General features: G+C 47.7%; 1 protein-coding gene across 1 annotated transcript in view; it reads right to left on the bottom strand.

Moving 5' to 3' along the window:
- The window catches only part of ADAMTS16 (ADAM metallopeptidase with thrombospondin type 1 motif 16), a 160,464-nt gene that overhangs the window by 63,958 nt on the left and 80,999 nt on the right, over window positions 1-15,507 (bottom strand). Inside the window, exons 12-17 of the mRNA XM_058714798.1 lie at window positions 10,881-11,029; window positions 9,055-9,227; window positions 6,927-7,057; window positions 4,623-4,746; window positions 3,519-3,763; window positions 1,598-1,736 (exon numbers count right to left, since the gene is read on the bottom strand). Coding sequence (XP_058570781.1) covers window positions 1,598-1,736; window positions 3,519-3,763; window positions 4,623-4,746; window positions 6,927-7,057; window positions 9,055-9,227; window positions 10,881-11,029 — 961 coding nt within the window. The remainder of the gene's footprint in view (window positions 1-1,597; window positions 1,737-3,518; window positions 3,764-4,622; window positions 4,747-6,926; window positions 7,058-9,054; window positions 9,228-10,880; window positions 11,030-15,507) is intronic.

The following is a 15,507-nucleotide window of genomic DNA, read 5'->3' as shown; positions in this document are numbered from 1 at the left end:
GCAATCTGGAAGAAATGGATAAATTCCTAGAAACATAACCACCAAAAGTGAAACGGGAGGAAATAGCAAATTTGAACAGACCCATAACCAGTAAAGAAATGGAGTCAGTAATCAACACTTTCCCAAGAAGCAAGAGTTCGGGGCTGGATGGCTTCCCAGGGGAATTCTACCAGACATTTAAAAAGGAATTAACATCTATTCTTTTGAAGTTGTTCCAAAAAAATGGAAATAGAAAGAAAACTTCCAAACTCGTCCTATGAGGCCAGAATTACCTTGATTCCAAAACCAGACACAGACCCCACTAAAAAGGAGAATTACAGACCAATTTCTCTCATGAACATGGATGCAAAACTTCTCAACGAGATACTAGCAAACCGAATCCAAGAGCACGTTCAAAGAATGATTCACCACGATCAAAATTTATTCCTGGGCTACAGAGCTGATTCAGTATCTGCAAATCAGTCAACGTGATACATCACATTAATAAAGAAAGGGTAAGAACTCTATAATCCTCTCAGTGTATGAATTCATTTTCCTTTTTTTGTTTTAAATTCCTTTTTAAAGTTTATTTATTTTGAGAAAGTGCATGTGCGCATGAGCAGGGGAGGGGCAGAGAGGAGGAGAAAGAGAATCCCTAGCAAGATCTATTCTTTCAGCGCAGAGTCGGACACAGGACTCAATCTCACAATCTTGAGATCCCAACCTGAGCCGATATCGAGAGTCAGATACTTACCCGACTGAGCCACCCAGGCAGCCCGTTATTTTTTCTTCATTCATTCATTAGATTCTTAATTTATGCAAGTTCCCATTTTGTGTACCTTCTTCTAGAACTTAAAGACACAACTGTCTAAATTAATTAATCATTAAAAGCTGGAATTGGCAAAGCTGAAATCCATCTGCCCATATCAAAACTTGTCTGTTTTTTAAATCTAGAATTTAGTATTTTGCTCCCAAATTTGAAAAATTGACTCGCCACCCTTTGCCAGAGCATATGTCTGGCTCTGGCTGAAAATGTTCCTGTCGTCAGCCAACGTTATCAATTTTAGACTTTCTTGGACGGTCCAATTTTTATGGTATCAGGATGACCAAGCCATTGACTGTCATGTGAAATTCTTCTTCCTGACATGCTGTTTCTAGTCATTTCCACCACGATTTGCATAACGTTCCTGTAGTTTCTGGGTGAATTTCAATATAGGACTTTGCAGTAAATTTGAGCAAGACCATTGGACCCAAACCTGTCTGCATCACAATATTTTCAACGTAGGTAAAGCTTCTACTTCTCATCACCAACATGATACGTAGAATTTGAGTGACTTTCATTTGAATAATCTCAACTCACGAAACTACTCTTTATCAAATCTTCACTTGGGTGCAAAGCAGAAACCGGTTCACCAAACGACTCCCTCAGAGCAACATGCTGACATAGATGGACGAGAAAAGTCAGGCCCGGCCTTCCGGTGACACGCAGGGCCACTGGCCTCTGCTCTCCCTCTGGGGATGGGGCCACCTGCCAGGACGTGGTGTGGACCCGTGAGTGCAGTGTGCCCGTGGCCCCTCGGTGCCCCCCCAACCAGGAGAGGTGTGAGAGGTGACCTACCCCCTCCGCAGGAGACCGAACACTCGGAGCGAATGATGGCCCATGTGTAACGAGGCTGGCCACTGGGCTTCTTCTCACCCCGCAACCGGGGCACTGAGTACTCCCAAGCGACACCCGGGTTCCTTCCCTGAAACAGAAGCTAGAAAATGAAAAGGGGGCAGAGAAAACAAGTTAAAATGGAACTGATAAATATAAGCTAGTTTTTAAATAGTACTGAAGCGACAACATCAACAGAAAGTTGGTTATGTGATAAACACCGTCCATCCTCTAAAACGTATATGAACTTTCTAGACGGAAGCGAACGCTCAAGAAGAAGCAAGCGCATCTAGAAAAATGTAGACATTCGACTCGTCTGCCTTATGTTTCGTGTGTTCCTCTCTTCAAGGCTTCAAACACCTCTGCAACCTAACTCGGGTATCTGGTTATTTCCCCCAGCGTTTCCTTGGGATCCCCTGCAAATCCCGTCCATCTGAGCGCATCAGAAAGCAATGCCTATAAAGCACTCTCACGCTTCCTGGTGCGTTCTAAGCAGTCAGCACTCATGAGTGGATATTACCCATGCCACCCATCAAAGCTACGGCAGAGTACTTTCCAGTGTGACCGGATGCAGCGGTCTTTGGCCAACTGGCACATTCCAAGAGAAAAACACCTATCCGTAAAGATCTCTCAAGTTGAGCCTATCTTAGCACCTTGGATTTGGACTCTTCACCTCCTAGTTTAAAACCCAATCGTATGGACCAGTTACCTTTGCCCTCGTGAATGTGTCAGATCGCTGATCTCAGGGAGAAAGCTTTTTACTTTGGAAGCCTCACCATTGATCAGTGGACAGAAATCCCATCTCTGAGTCTGGGAGCCTTTATTGGTGCTGATGTGATGTTCCAGGGGGTAAAGACGCTGGCCCTTCTCTGACCACCCGGCACCACATTCCCCACCCCTGACAACACAGCTCTTGGGTCTTAGTTGAGGAAGGTGTTGTAGGACAGGTACAGGTGGCTGCATGGTGAGGCCCCTGAGATGCTCTCCTGTCTGACATCCTGAGCCTTTGAAAATCTTCTTCCATCCAGAACAGTTCCTAATAAGCCACACTCACCTTCGCCCTTGACCTATCTCTGTTCTGTACCATTATTAGAGCTAAAGCCTGCGCTGGTGGGAGAGAAATCATCAGGGTGAAATAAAGTGATAAGAACAGCTCAGGGCCAGGAGGGGAGGCAGAGGGGGGATGTGTGCAGAGAGCCCCAGGGAAGCATCTCCCAGGAAGATACGAGAGGACCGGAGGGGGGTGCCTGGCCCCGAGAGCACGTGAGGGGAGTCTGGGTGGCTCACATCTGCATACTGGTCGTAGACTGACGGGACAACATTTGAACCAAGTACTTTAACTGTGCACAGAAAGACAAAAAGGTGGGTCAATAGCTTATCCAGTGCCTGTCACCTCCATCTGCCCAGTCTCACGGGGGCAGATTACGTCACAGGAAGAGCCTAATGGCAGCCTGTGAGCCTCTGCAGTTGTGGGTCAGGAGGCGGCTGTGGCCCCTTCCCTGCACATGGGGCCCCATATGACGTCACTGCTGAGGCTTTGCTTCGGGCTCTCATCCCGCTCCCATTCCACAGGACTCGGCAGAGTCCCTCGAGTGTGCCTGCTTCTCACAGCCACACGGCATACGGGAGAGGGGCCGACTTTCGTAAACACTGGCTGATAAAGACCCAAAACAGGAACCACGTGATGTGTGTAAATACAAATCTGATTAGGTGCCAGGAGATGAAAGGTAACAAGCCCACTGCCCCCTTCAATGCTTAGATGAGTCTTGCTTCGGACACATTCTCAAATTGTAATCATTATTCTGTGTTCTTGAAGTTATGCCAATGGCCGTCAATCTGCAACAATCCCAGATCCCAACCCGAAAATCAGAAGGCTGGCACCTACCTCCACAACCAGTGTTTCGTTGGTTGGCCCAGAAGAGGTCAAACTCTCCGGCTCATGGGAGGTCCGTCTATAATCAAACGTGGTGCCTGCGAACTTGTATCGACCCGGCCAGTCCACCGTCCAGTGCCCGTTCAGGTAGTATTTTCGGAGGGCATTGCGCACAGAGATGTAGGACGTTGACACGTTCATTTCACGGATGTGAATACTCCGGGCTCCAGAAGGAATGGTGACCATCTGATAATACTCTACGTTAAAGGAAACAGGAGTGGGAAGAATGTGGTATTTTCATTCAAGAATGCCGAGGCAAAATCCCTACGCTGGGGTTCCCCACAACTCAAACCTGAGAATCCACGCTGGGAACCAGGAGAATTTTGGCAATCGGTGCCATGAGGCCTTGAAGTCACTTGTGTTTTTCTTTTCTTTTAATTGAAGCAGAGCTATTATAAATTTCATTGTTCCTAAGAACCACTTTAATTCAAATAACCTAGCAACCACTTTCCATCAAAAGGAAAGGCTTGGAGGGCACCTGGGTGGCTCAGTCGGTTGAATGTCCGACTCTTGACTTTGGCTCACGGTTCATGATCTCACGGTTCGTGGGACTGAGTCCCACGTCAAGCTCCACACTGTCAGTGAGGAGCCTGCTTGGGATTCTCTCTCTCCCCCTTTCGCTGCCCCTCCCCCACTCATGCTCTCTCTCCCTCTTTCTCAAAATAAATAATCTTTATTTTAAAAAAGTAAGTTGGGGCGCCTGGGTGGCTCAGTCGGTCAAGCATCTGACTTTGGCTCAGGTCACGATCTCACGGTCTGTGGGTTCGAGCCCTGCATTGGGCTCTGGGCTAACAGCATGGAGCCTGCTTGGAATTGATTTTTTCTCTTCCTCTCTCTCTGCCCCTCGCCTGCTCTCTCTCTCTCTCTCAAAATAAATAAATAAACTTAAATTTTTTTTTTTTTAAAAAACAATAAAGGAAAGGCTTGACAGGCAGAGTAGGGAAGGAGACTGTCGGTCTTTTCAGGACCCTTGACGCCTGCTGTTGCCACGGAAACCCCAGGTGTCCCCCCCCAGGAGGTTCCGGTTTACATCTCCCTCGTACTCCTCGTACTCACGGTTGGCGCCGTGGTGCTTGGTGTAGAGCCCCTTGTGTGTCGTGCAATCTGAGTTATTCCCCCTGCACACACCACAGGAGTCTTCCACGGCATCGGATCCAAGGACGTTGTCACATCCCACTCTCTGGGGGACCGGGGCCACACGTCATTCGTGAAAGAAAAGACGACAAGAGTGAAGTCACAGAGCTCCAGCGAGAAACCTCCCCGCTCCAGTAGAACATTTCACCAACACAGAGTAGTTAACAAATATTTATTGGATACCAAGTATGTGCACAGCAAGACTGAAACTCTACTCTCAGATCCAAAGGAGGAAACCCTGAGAGCTGTTGTCTTTGGCATTGCTACACGACCTTAGAATCTCAAGCCCTAAATTAAGGGGCGCATGGGTGGCTCAGTTGGTTAAGCGTCTGACTTGTGGTTTCTGCTGAGGTCACGATCTCACAGTTTTGTGAGTTTGAGCCCCATATTGAGCTGTGCACTGAATATGAAGCCTGCTTGGGATTCTCTCTCTCTCTCTCTCTCTCTCTCTCTCTCTCTCTCTCTCTCTCTCTCCCCCCCTCTCTCTCTGCCCCTTCCCTGCTCATTCTCTCTCTTTCTCTCAAAATAAATAAACATTAAAAAATTTTAAAAAACCCTGAGCCCTAAATTAAATCTATCAGATTTTCATATTGGAGATTAATGGTAAATTTCAGATGGACGCAAAGCACAAATTGATGAGCAATGTGTCCACGTGAGGGTCCCCTGGAATGTGCCTCTGAGTGGCCGTGTGCAAAGGAGAGAAGGAACACAGGCTGCCTGGGAATTATTCCCAGCAGTAAATCATTTAAAGGGCATCTTTGTTCATTGTCTTAGAATTTTAGGGGCCTTTATAATTTCTATGATGCTTACTAGCTTTATATTTACTAACAAAGAGTTTAGTATATACTTGTAAAAAACCCATTCAGAAATGAATCACAATTCCTCCATAATTCCTTGCTGGAAATCCTTATGGTCAAATGCATTTCAGAATTCAGAGGGTTTTTTTTTTTGGATTTTAGGAAGGGAATTAACATATTATGCACATCATGTGAGAGTCCCCAGCAGGGCCCAGGGTAGCACTCAATGAAACGCGTAAAGGATGTTTCTATGGCAAATCACATACATCTTCACGCGAAGCGAGATCAATAAAACTGACACATAGCCTCACACCTGTTGAGGGCAGGTTTCGCCAGCAAACAAATTCAGGGCATCCTGTATTGTGCAGCCCAATAAACCTTCTGTGTGACGGCTTTTGGGATTTCAGAACTACATTTAAGGGACTGTGACACTGTGTTGTGATGAATACCTGAAAACAATGACATATTTAACAAGCCCACTAATAATTAGACAAAATGGACAGAGACTCGGCCATTTGAAATCTGAAAGAGATCTCAACAGAACCGAGTGTGATCTTCACCTACGAAAAAGGATTACACTGTGCGTGTCCCAGTGCACGACTCAACCTGACCACGGTCATCTCACTTAGAGAAGACCAGAACGATGACCGAGGTGCTTAGACTCTGTGAGTGTGCATACTGAGCAACTTCAATGAAAAACCCATCGATCGTGTGCAACGTATGTGATCTGGTCACGCTTCCACTTTGTGTAATAATGGAATTCCTTCCCCGTCTCACCCCTGCCCAAGGCAGCTCTATGGCCACTCAGGCAACAAATCTTTCCCCGTCTGTCTTCCAAGTCCCTGCAGGACGCCAAGTGATCTCTTGGTTCAAAGCTGCCCCTGGTTCCTCCGCTGCCCAAGCTACTGCTGGCTGACCCTGCCGCTCAGTTCCATCCAGGTCCCAGGGTCTGTTCCCCCAGGACAGGAGGATAAAAATCCTCCGTGCGCCCCTTCTCGCTCCCTCACCTCCCTCGGCGCCCCTGCCCTGCCTGCCCTCCAGGTGCTCGATGCCTGAGTCGGGTCCTACCAACCCACACCTTCTAGCACGACCGTGTTCCCAGTCGGCTCTCCCACACCTCCAGGCCAACTCACCCTTCCCGATCTAGCTCGGAAGCTCCCTTCTCCAGGGAACCCTGCAAATCCCCCAGATCCACACTGGGGAGAAAATCAGCTCTCCTCTGCTCCCCATCCTCCGTGGGCACCTCCACTGGGACAAACCACCTGTGTCTCTGTGTGTGTTCATCCGGCTTTCCCCGCCCCCACCAGGCTGTGAGCGGGAGGGAAAGGCAGGATTTAAATGTCTGGTGTCTTTAGCCCCTTAGAGGAATGCCTGACACAAAGCAGACTGTCTGGAGACGTGTGTTGAATGAATGAACGATCATTATTACCTCACATATCCCATCTATACAAACATTACGGCTATCCTCCGAGCATGGAGTCCCATCTTTGACTTTATTTGACAAAGAAAAGAAGAAATCAAATCCTTCTGCGATACAGTAGAGTTTGCATAAGTGCTGATCTTAAAAAGAAATACACACACAAACACAAATAAGAAAGATACTTAAGCTCTGATCACTTTTGTTCTAAATTTTAGATAGACTTTTTTTAAAGTTTTTTCTTTCTTTTTTTTTTTTTTCTTTTGCCCATAAAATAACTCCCACACAATATTCATTGCAAAGACATTTCTTTTATGGTTGTCTCATGAGGCTTGGTTTTTGCTTTTAATTTTTAATTTGTATAAGCCTTCACCATTCTTACTCTACGGTGTCCTTTACTGTCCTTGTTCTTAACTCAGTGGTTGGCACATAGTAGGCATTCAATAAATATTTGTTGACTGGAACGACAACATCACTGTTTGACTATTTTACTAGTTTGATGAACTATGCTCTTGCAGAAATGCAAAAGGTCATTACTATTTTGTAGCAATATACACAATTCTCACAAGAAAAATGTAATAAAAGAATTCAAATAATCACCAAATTTATTAAAAGCTAGTGCACTTGGGGTGCCTGGGTGGCTCAGTGGGTTAAGCATTCGGCTCAGGTCATGATCTCATGGTTCGCGAGTTTGAGCCCCACGTCGGGCTCTGCGCTGACAGCTCGGAGCCTGGAGCCTGCTCGGGATTCTGTGTCTCCCTCACTCTCTGCCCCTCCCCCCACTCACACTCTGTCTCTGTCTCTGTCTCTCTCTCTCTCTCTCTCAAAAATAAATAAACACTAAAGCAAAAAAATTTTTAAAAAGCTAATGCATTTGATGAAATTTATATTTTTAAACTGATAAAAGGAATAACTTTTAGATGAAATCTTCAGAGAATGATGTTTTCTATAAACACAATGACTGTCAAAAAATACTGACACGTGGGGAATGTAGGTATCACCGTATACTTAAGAGTGGCAGAGCCAGTCGATTTCTTTTGATAATCTATTTCAAAGATTTTATGATTTATGTAATTAACATGAACTTTTTTCCCTTCGTTCTTCTTGGTAAAGAAGGGCTGAGTTGATGAAAATATAGTCTGCCTTAGGAATTTTCATGGGCTCAAGACTCATCCACAAATATTTTCTTTATTGTACAGGAGGAGACTCCATTGAATAACCCTAAGAATCAAGGCAAGTATGTGCTTCCATGATTAATGTGTTTATTTCCTGAGATAGGGAAGCCCAGAAGAGCACACGTTATTTTGGCCCCGATTTCAAAGTTCTTTCTCCTTTTTCTCCTGCCTACTTAATTCTCACTGGCTTACATTTTACTGAGTCTGGGAGTAAAAACAACCAAAAATGCTTTGAGCGAAACTGCTTAAACTTCTCCTTCCAGAATTTACTGACTTCATAAAGTTCTTACCATGAAAACATTACGTTTATAAAGTCAGATGAGATTTATGCATTTCTCGACTGTTGCTTGGACAGGATTCCCAGTTTCAAAGAGTGAGGTGACTAGGCATTCTTTGGATTTCTCTTTAAATTATGTCAGCGGAGCTACCAGGTTCAAGTTCTTTCAGTCTTAAGAACAAGAAGTACTTCTCTCACACTGGAGAATAAAATCTTATATATGGTGCAGATAAACTTCTTGGTTTAGAACCAGAGTTTTGAATACACTATACTTGAAAGTCAACTGCTTTTCCAAAAGATACTAAAACTTTTCTTTCATTCTCTGGCAATTGTAAGTGTTCGATGGGTGAGATCGCCCTCAACTACTGTGATTTGTAATTAAAAAGCACCGATCCCTTATCAATAAACCATCCGTTTTGAATGTTTTATCACTTCTTTGAAGATTTCACGGTATGATACACACACTCTCTATCTGCTTGTTAATTTCTGGCCACACCGCTGGTCAAGTTCAGGTACGAAGCCAGCGGCCAAGGGGCAGGCAGAAGAGCCTGTGACAACGCCCTCACATAGCGATGTGGTCTATCCGAACACCACAATTCCAACCGTGTAATTCTTTAAAGAGTTTTCAGTCACGTAATTCTTTAAAGCACGAGGCTATTCCTAGAAGGGGGGGGGGGTTAAGACTTACCTTGCACTTGAGTGTATGGCTTCCACTTGTAGTGCCACCCTCGGAACCGTTTGCTGTTGTACTCGGCACACTGTGCCGCACGGAAGTCAACGCTATCGTGGGGACATTTCTGACTGTTGCAAAGCCTCAGAGTCCGAGCTGAGCCCTCACAAAACTTCCCTCCGTGTGATGGTCTGGAACATACATTTCGCAATTAGAAACCCTACGTTTGGGGCGTCTGGGTGGCTCCGTTGGTTGAGTGTCCAGCTTCAGCTCAGATCACAATCTCATGGTTCGCGAGCTTGAGCCCCGCGTCAGGCTCGCTGCTGTCAACCCAGAGCCCGCTTTGGATCCTCGGTCTCCCTCTCTCTCTGCCCCTCCCCCGCTCACACTCATGCTGTCCCCGAAATCACTACACGCTAAAACCAAAAAGAAGCCCTACATTTAACAGCTACTCTCCCCTCCCTGGAAATTAGGCTTATTGAAGAGATGAGCAGATCCTGTTATGTTGTTTTCAGCAACCAAGTAAGAAAAGTGTACTTCTAAGGGACCCTGGCACTTTCTCACCCATTAACGACGTGGGCAGTGTTATTCACAAGGTTAGTAGAGCCAGTTAGGGTGTGGAAATGGATCTGCCGGCATCTGTCCGCCACCGACTCCCAGCACCCCTGCAGAAGGCAGCGTGACGTCGCCGTTGTCTGCACTCATAGAGGAGGGACCGCTAAGGGAGGGCGGCTCTCCCAGAACCACACAGTTGACAGCCGGCAGAGTTGAGACTGCCATTCGGGGACTTCACTGAAGTCACCTTCCACTGGTCGGTGCTGATGGGAAACACCCCTGGCTCACCCCCTAGAATTCACGTGGACACAGCCACATGACGTGGCGGACCCACCGAGCATCACATGATAAAGACAGGACTGAAGAGCGTCACACGATAAAGACAGGACTGAAGGGCCGTGATAGGAGTCATGTTTTAAGCAAAGTCAGGTGCAAAGGGAGGATTTGGAAACTCCTCTACCCCAGCGCACTAGGGACCACTTCTGGTGTCCCTGTCTTCTCACAGAAGGTCACAGTGAAACCACATGTTGCAAAGGTAAATATATTTCATGAAGAACCCAACATCTGGCTTTTTTTTTTCCCATGTGAAAAAACAGTTCTTCCTGATTCTTATTCATTTGTGTTCTCCATATCTTCATGATTTACATACTCATTTTAGGCAGACCCTTGGTATTTCGCAGAAATGTGGCTAAAATCCACTTCCTGAGTATCGCTGCTGGGTCTGTTATCACGTGCTATGGTCAAGTCGCTTGAAGCATCTTAAATTATACCAAAGAGATATCGCTGTTTGAGAAATACTTGACTAAAATGACTTTCCTACTCAGTGATGCTTTTTAATTCCGGCATAGCTAACACACAGGGTTCCGTTAGTTTCAGGTGTAGGACAGAGTGACTCGACACTTCCATGCCTCACCCGATGCTCATCACAAGCGCCCTCCTTAATCCCCATCACCTGTTTCACCCATACCCCCTCCCCCCTTCCCTCTGGTGACCATCAGTGTGCGTTCTATAGTTAAGAGTCTGTTTCTCACTTTCTCCCTCTTCTTTTTCCCCTTTGCTTGCTTCTTAAATTCCACGTAGGAGTGAAATCATACAGTATTTGTTTTTCTCTGACTTATTTCACTTAGCATAAAACTCTCTAGCTCCATCCATGTGGTTCCACCTACTCAGTGATCCCTACACTGCTACGGGACGTACAGATCGATATTACTGAATTTAGGTACACACGCGGCTTGGAAGGTTCACAGCACAGAAATCGCTCGTGAGGAGGGAAGTGAGGACACACTTACTTGGGATTTGCGCACAGGCGGTCTCTGTGAGACACCCCTCCTCCGCAGGTCCTGGAGCAAGGGGACCAGGAAGACCAGTCTGACCAATGGCCATGCGTGGGCTTGGGGCCTTCGTCACCGTATTTCACACACTGTCCTCCCCGGCACCACTAAAAATTAAAAAAGAAAGAAAGGTTGACATGACTCATGGGTGGATAGGCGGGTCCAGCACCGCTGTGATGTCAGCCGTGGGGAGTTTGGTAGAACGCGCAAGATATCAACATCTGACCTTCAGGTAAGCGTATGATACAAATACAGTGAGTGGATGTTGCTTCTTTTCCCTTTCCCAGCCTAGCACGGTTTATAAATCCCTGTAGAGGGAAGATACACAGAAGAACCATTTTCTAGCGTCCGAGCTGCTGGAATTCAGCACATGTAATTAAGTGGTGTTGCGCAAACGTTCAGCCTGATCATTCGGCTCTCGGGTGAGTGAACTCCAATCTCTCCGAGAACAACGTGCTTTTCATAGCTCTTTGAGAGCAGACGGGGTCTTGGGTAGAAACGTCCAGCTGGAGGTTCCATGTGACTCAACACCTTGTCATTTCTGGCCCACGCTCTGTGCCGTCACTCCCAAGCACCTGGGCTCCAAGCCTGGAGCCCAGAGGTTATCGGCGGACGCGGGTCGGAGGTCACACTGCTTCCCGGGGAGATAAGACAGCCCACACAGAGCTGCACGTGTCCCCACGCAGCTGGAGATGCCATCAGCTGTCCCTTCTCAAAAGCAACGCTCGTCAATGTCAGTTCACGCCCAAAGCCACGTGTTGTCTTTGCTTCCGTCACACGTCAAGGCTACTCCTCTCATGCGGTGTTCAATGCTGTTGGTTTTCCACCCATGGTTTGGTGTAGACTTCGACAATCTTCAGGCCATCCGCTGAGAGGAGAAAAGGAAGTTGCTCGTCCCTTGCTGCTGGCCCGCAGGGACCAAGCAGAGCCTGGCCTGAGGGCTGCGGGGTGAGGGACGGGGCCAAGTCCCCTCCCGTCTGGCTCCAAGGTTAGGGCCCACCGGATTTGTTCCGAGAGAAAAAATGGTACTTTACAAGAGGAAAATAACAACACTTCAATTATTCATTGTTGTGTCGGGTGAAAACGTATCAGATGGCTGCCACTTGACCTTTGCTGGCAATTACAAATGGTTTGATTTAATACCATTCAAGGAGGAAAACGTGAACATAAGAAATTCTGAGCCCTGAAACGTCATCCATTCAATTCTTCAATTCTTTCCCACAAGCAAAAAATAAGTCTCTCTTTTGTTACCTCCCTGCCCTCACCCCCAGGTGCTAGAACAAGTCCTGAAGTCTCCCTGACACCCTCAGCCCGGTGAGGGGTGCACAGAAAACAGCAGGGCACCTGCTCCTCAATGGCCTCGAGTCAGAGGAGAGAAGGAGCTGAGAGAAGCAGAGGGCTGGCTCCTGTGGGCTCTGGGCAGGGCCCTGCAGCTGGCAGAGACCGGGAGGGACCGGGAGAGACCGGGAGGGACCAGGAGGGACCAGGAGGGACAAGTCAGGGGTCTGCTGTGGTTGTTTTGTTCCATTTTAAAAAATCACCCGGTCAGAGCTTTCTAACACACAACACAGAAAATGTGAAAGCAAGAACCAACAAGTTGAAGCTCAGAAAGTATTTTCAGGTTTTAAAGCCACTCAAAACAATGCTTCTGTTACAGTTTTGGTCGAGCCAACAAGGTGACAGGTGTTTGGGTCCAGTTGCTTTTGCTTCTGGCATGTAAGGATTACTTGAAGAAAATGTGGTTTCACTCTGTTTTAAAAGTACAGCAAATATTTACGTTTATTCTTCCAAATTTTGGGTTTATCCTTTCCTTTTTTTTTTTTTTTGATGTAAGAAAATAACTGTGCAGATGACAACTTCCTTTTCTTTTGGTCAGTGAGGGCCCACTGCACACGCTCCTCCGTTTGTTCTGCTTATCCACCTACGGGATGTCTGCGGATCATCTGCTGCAGCGTCCAGATGGGGCTCTCCTTCTGCAGGTGGGGTTTTTCAGCCACTGACCTCTTCACGCACATCCGCGTGGTTTCCGGTCTTCTGCTGTCGAAATTGCTGCTGCTGTCGGTATTCTTGCCAGTGAAATGCTGCTGCTTTCGTCTGAATATCCTTACGGGACCGTCCCTTTACAAGTTGCTTTTAGGGGCACCCGGGTGGCCCAGTTGGTGAAGCATCGGACTCTTGGTTTTGGCTCAGGTCATGATCTCACAGTTTGTGGGTTCAAACCCGGGGCTGGGCTCTGCACTAACAGTGCGGAGCTGGCTTGGGATTCTCTGTCTCCCTTCTCTCTCTGCCCTCCCCTGTTCGATCTCTCTGTCTCTCTCAAAATAAACTACAAAACAAAAATTATTAAACAAAAACTTTCTGGAGGTCTGAGGAGAAAACACCATAACTTCTCCGAAGGAGGTTGGAGTGGGGGAAAATGCACGTGGGCATGAAGGTACAGGGGCCCAAACACGTGCATCCACGTGCACACCGACTTTATGTATCAAGTCCACGCAGGTCACAGAGCTGGGGAGCCCACCGTGAGCGGGTCGGGGAAGGGCATGTGTTAAGTACGCACACGCCATTTCCACCGAAACACCAGTTCGGTTTCCGGGACCACCCCACGTTTCTCACCATTTGTATTTTATTCATGAACAACGCGGCGTTCGAGGGAAGGCTTCATCTTAGCAAGCGAGATGTCGCGACGCGTGCTCGTCCCTGCTCTGATACTGTCCCCGGAGTCTGCTTGGCACATCCAAACCCAGCCCACACGGGAAGCACCCTGATAAAATGCAGCTGCTGACTCGGGGAGCGGGGAGAAAAGGAACCTCAGTATTAGTCCTGCTGCCGTGTGGCCTGGGGCAGGTGACTCCAGTGCTCTGAGCCTGTGTGTCCCCGCCGAGAACCTTAGCGATGACGCGTACCACCAGGCCGGGCTGCTCCAAAAATCCGATGTGGTCACACGGGCCAAGCACCGAGCACCGAGTGTCAGATCTGGGTAACGTGAGAGCTGGTTTAATTCTACATTAGAGGCCCACGATTGTTAGAGGGCTAGAATCTGCTTTCCTACGCTTTGGGCTGTGGTCCCAGCCCCTTGCCCTGGATTCCCCTGGCATGAGAACAAAGGAACCCAGTGTCCTTCCCTGGAAAGGTTCTTGAGTGCCCGAGGGGGGCTGCGACAGACTCGCCCTCACACGGTGGTCGTCAGGGCCGCCTGTATTTGAGGTACTCAGGACAGAGCCTCATGCTACAAAATGCAATCAACATCAGCCCCATTTTCCACCACGCGCAAGCCTCACAGGCAGCGCAAGGTGGAAGGAAACAGTTTCCCATCCAGGAGAAAAGTGCACAGAAGCGGCATGGTTGTAGCCAATCACCCAGAACGCACCGACTGGCACCGGCCAAAGCACTGTGACACTGACGTCTGGGAACACACGCTTCTAGACCGATAAAGCTCAGGGACGCACGACAGCCAGTAACACAGGAAGGCACGCAATTAACAGCAGAGGGAGATTTCACAGGAGCGCTGACGCCGTCCCGCGTGTATTCTGGCCCAACAAGGGAAATGAACTGAAAATACCAAGAACCACCGATTTGACTGTGCTTTTGCGGTAAATAAAACATAACTAGAATGTATAGGTGATTTTCAGGGAGCGCCAGAGCTAGGGAGTTGGTCCTACAGGAAGCAGGCGACCTGAGAACCCCCCAGGGCCTTGCGTGGGCTGCAGCTTCTGCCAATCGTTCCGGAGAGCAGCCTCGTTTTGCAAACTGTCACCTGAAGAGTAAATGTCAACCAACTAAGCGCAGAAGGTTATGATCACCTGCGGCTTACTGCTCAGGCCAATTCCCTGGCGTGCCGCGACCATGTGTGTTTTCCACGTTGTGGCATGCCGGCAGGTTCCTCTCCTCTTCCGAGACTCTAAAAGCGTATTTATTACATTTCGTTTGTAAGTAGGCTTCATGCCCAGTGCAGAGTCCAACACAGAGCCCAGCTCGGGGCTCGAACGCACAGCCCTGAGATCAAGACCTGGGCTGAGATCTCGAGTTGGGCGCTTAACTGACTGAGCCACCCAGGTGCCCCAGAGTTTTATGGGTATGAATTATTTAACTACTGTTGCTTATATCTTTAGAAGGATTTAATTGTCAGTACTCCCGTCTTTGAGGGACTAAACATAGGGGTCTCTGCCGTAGGGGCACTCCCAGCTCTTCATTCCCTCTGTCGGTGCCGCCAGAATTTATCCTGGGAGCACGTGTCAGCGCTGTCTGCTAACATGTTTAACCCTTTCTGTCCATGCTCCCATTAAAATACATTCAGGGTGTGATATATTTGCTTTGGAATCTACACGTATGAGCCAGTGACATTTAGGCATGAATTTCTCTTTCAGGTTCATTAGCATCACTGAAAAGGTCACACGCCTAGCCTTGCAGACATGGTTACATAATAATTTGGGTCCCGTCTATTTCCATCTTCATCAACAGTCTTCTATTTTAGATGTGTTTTTTATGTTCATTTATTTGAGGGGGGGGAGAGAGAGAGCACGAGTGGGGGAGGGGCAGAGAGAGAGAGGGAGAGAGAGAATCCTAAGCAGGCTCCAGGCCCTGAGCT

This window comes from Neofelis nebulosa, chromosome 1 (genome assembly GCF_028018385.1).
Source record: "Neofelis nebulosa isolate mNeoNeb1 chromosome 1, mNeoNeb1.pri, whole genome shotgun sequence".
NCBI lineage: Eukaryota > Metazoa > Chordata > Mammalia > Carnivora > Felidae > Neofelis > Neofelis nebulosa.
The sequence above is the reverse complement of the archived record's forward strand: the minus strand, read 5'-3'. Positions and strand labels throughout refer to the sequence as shown.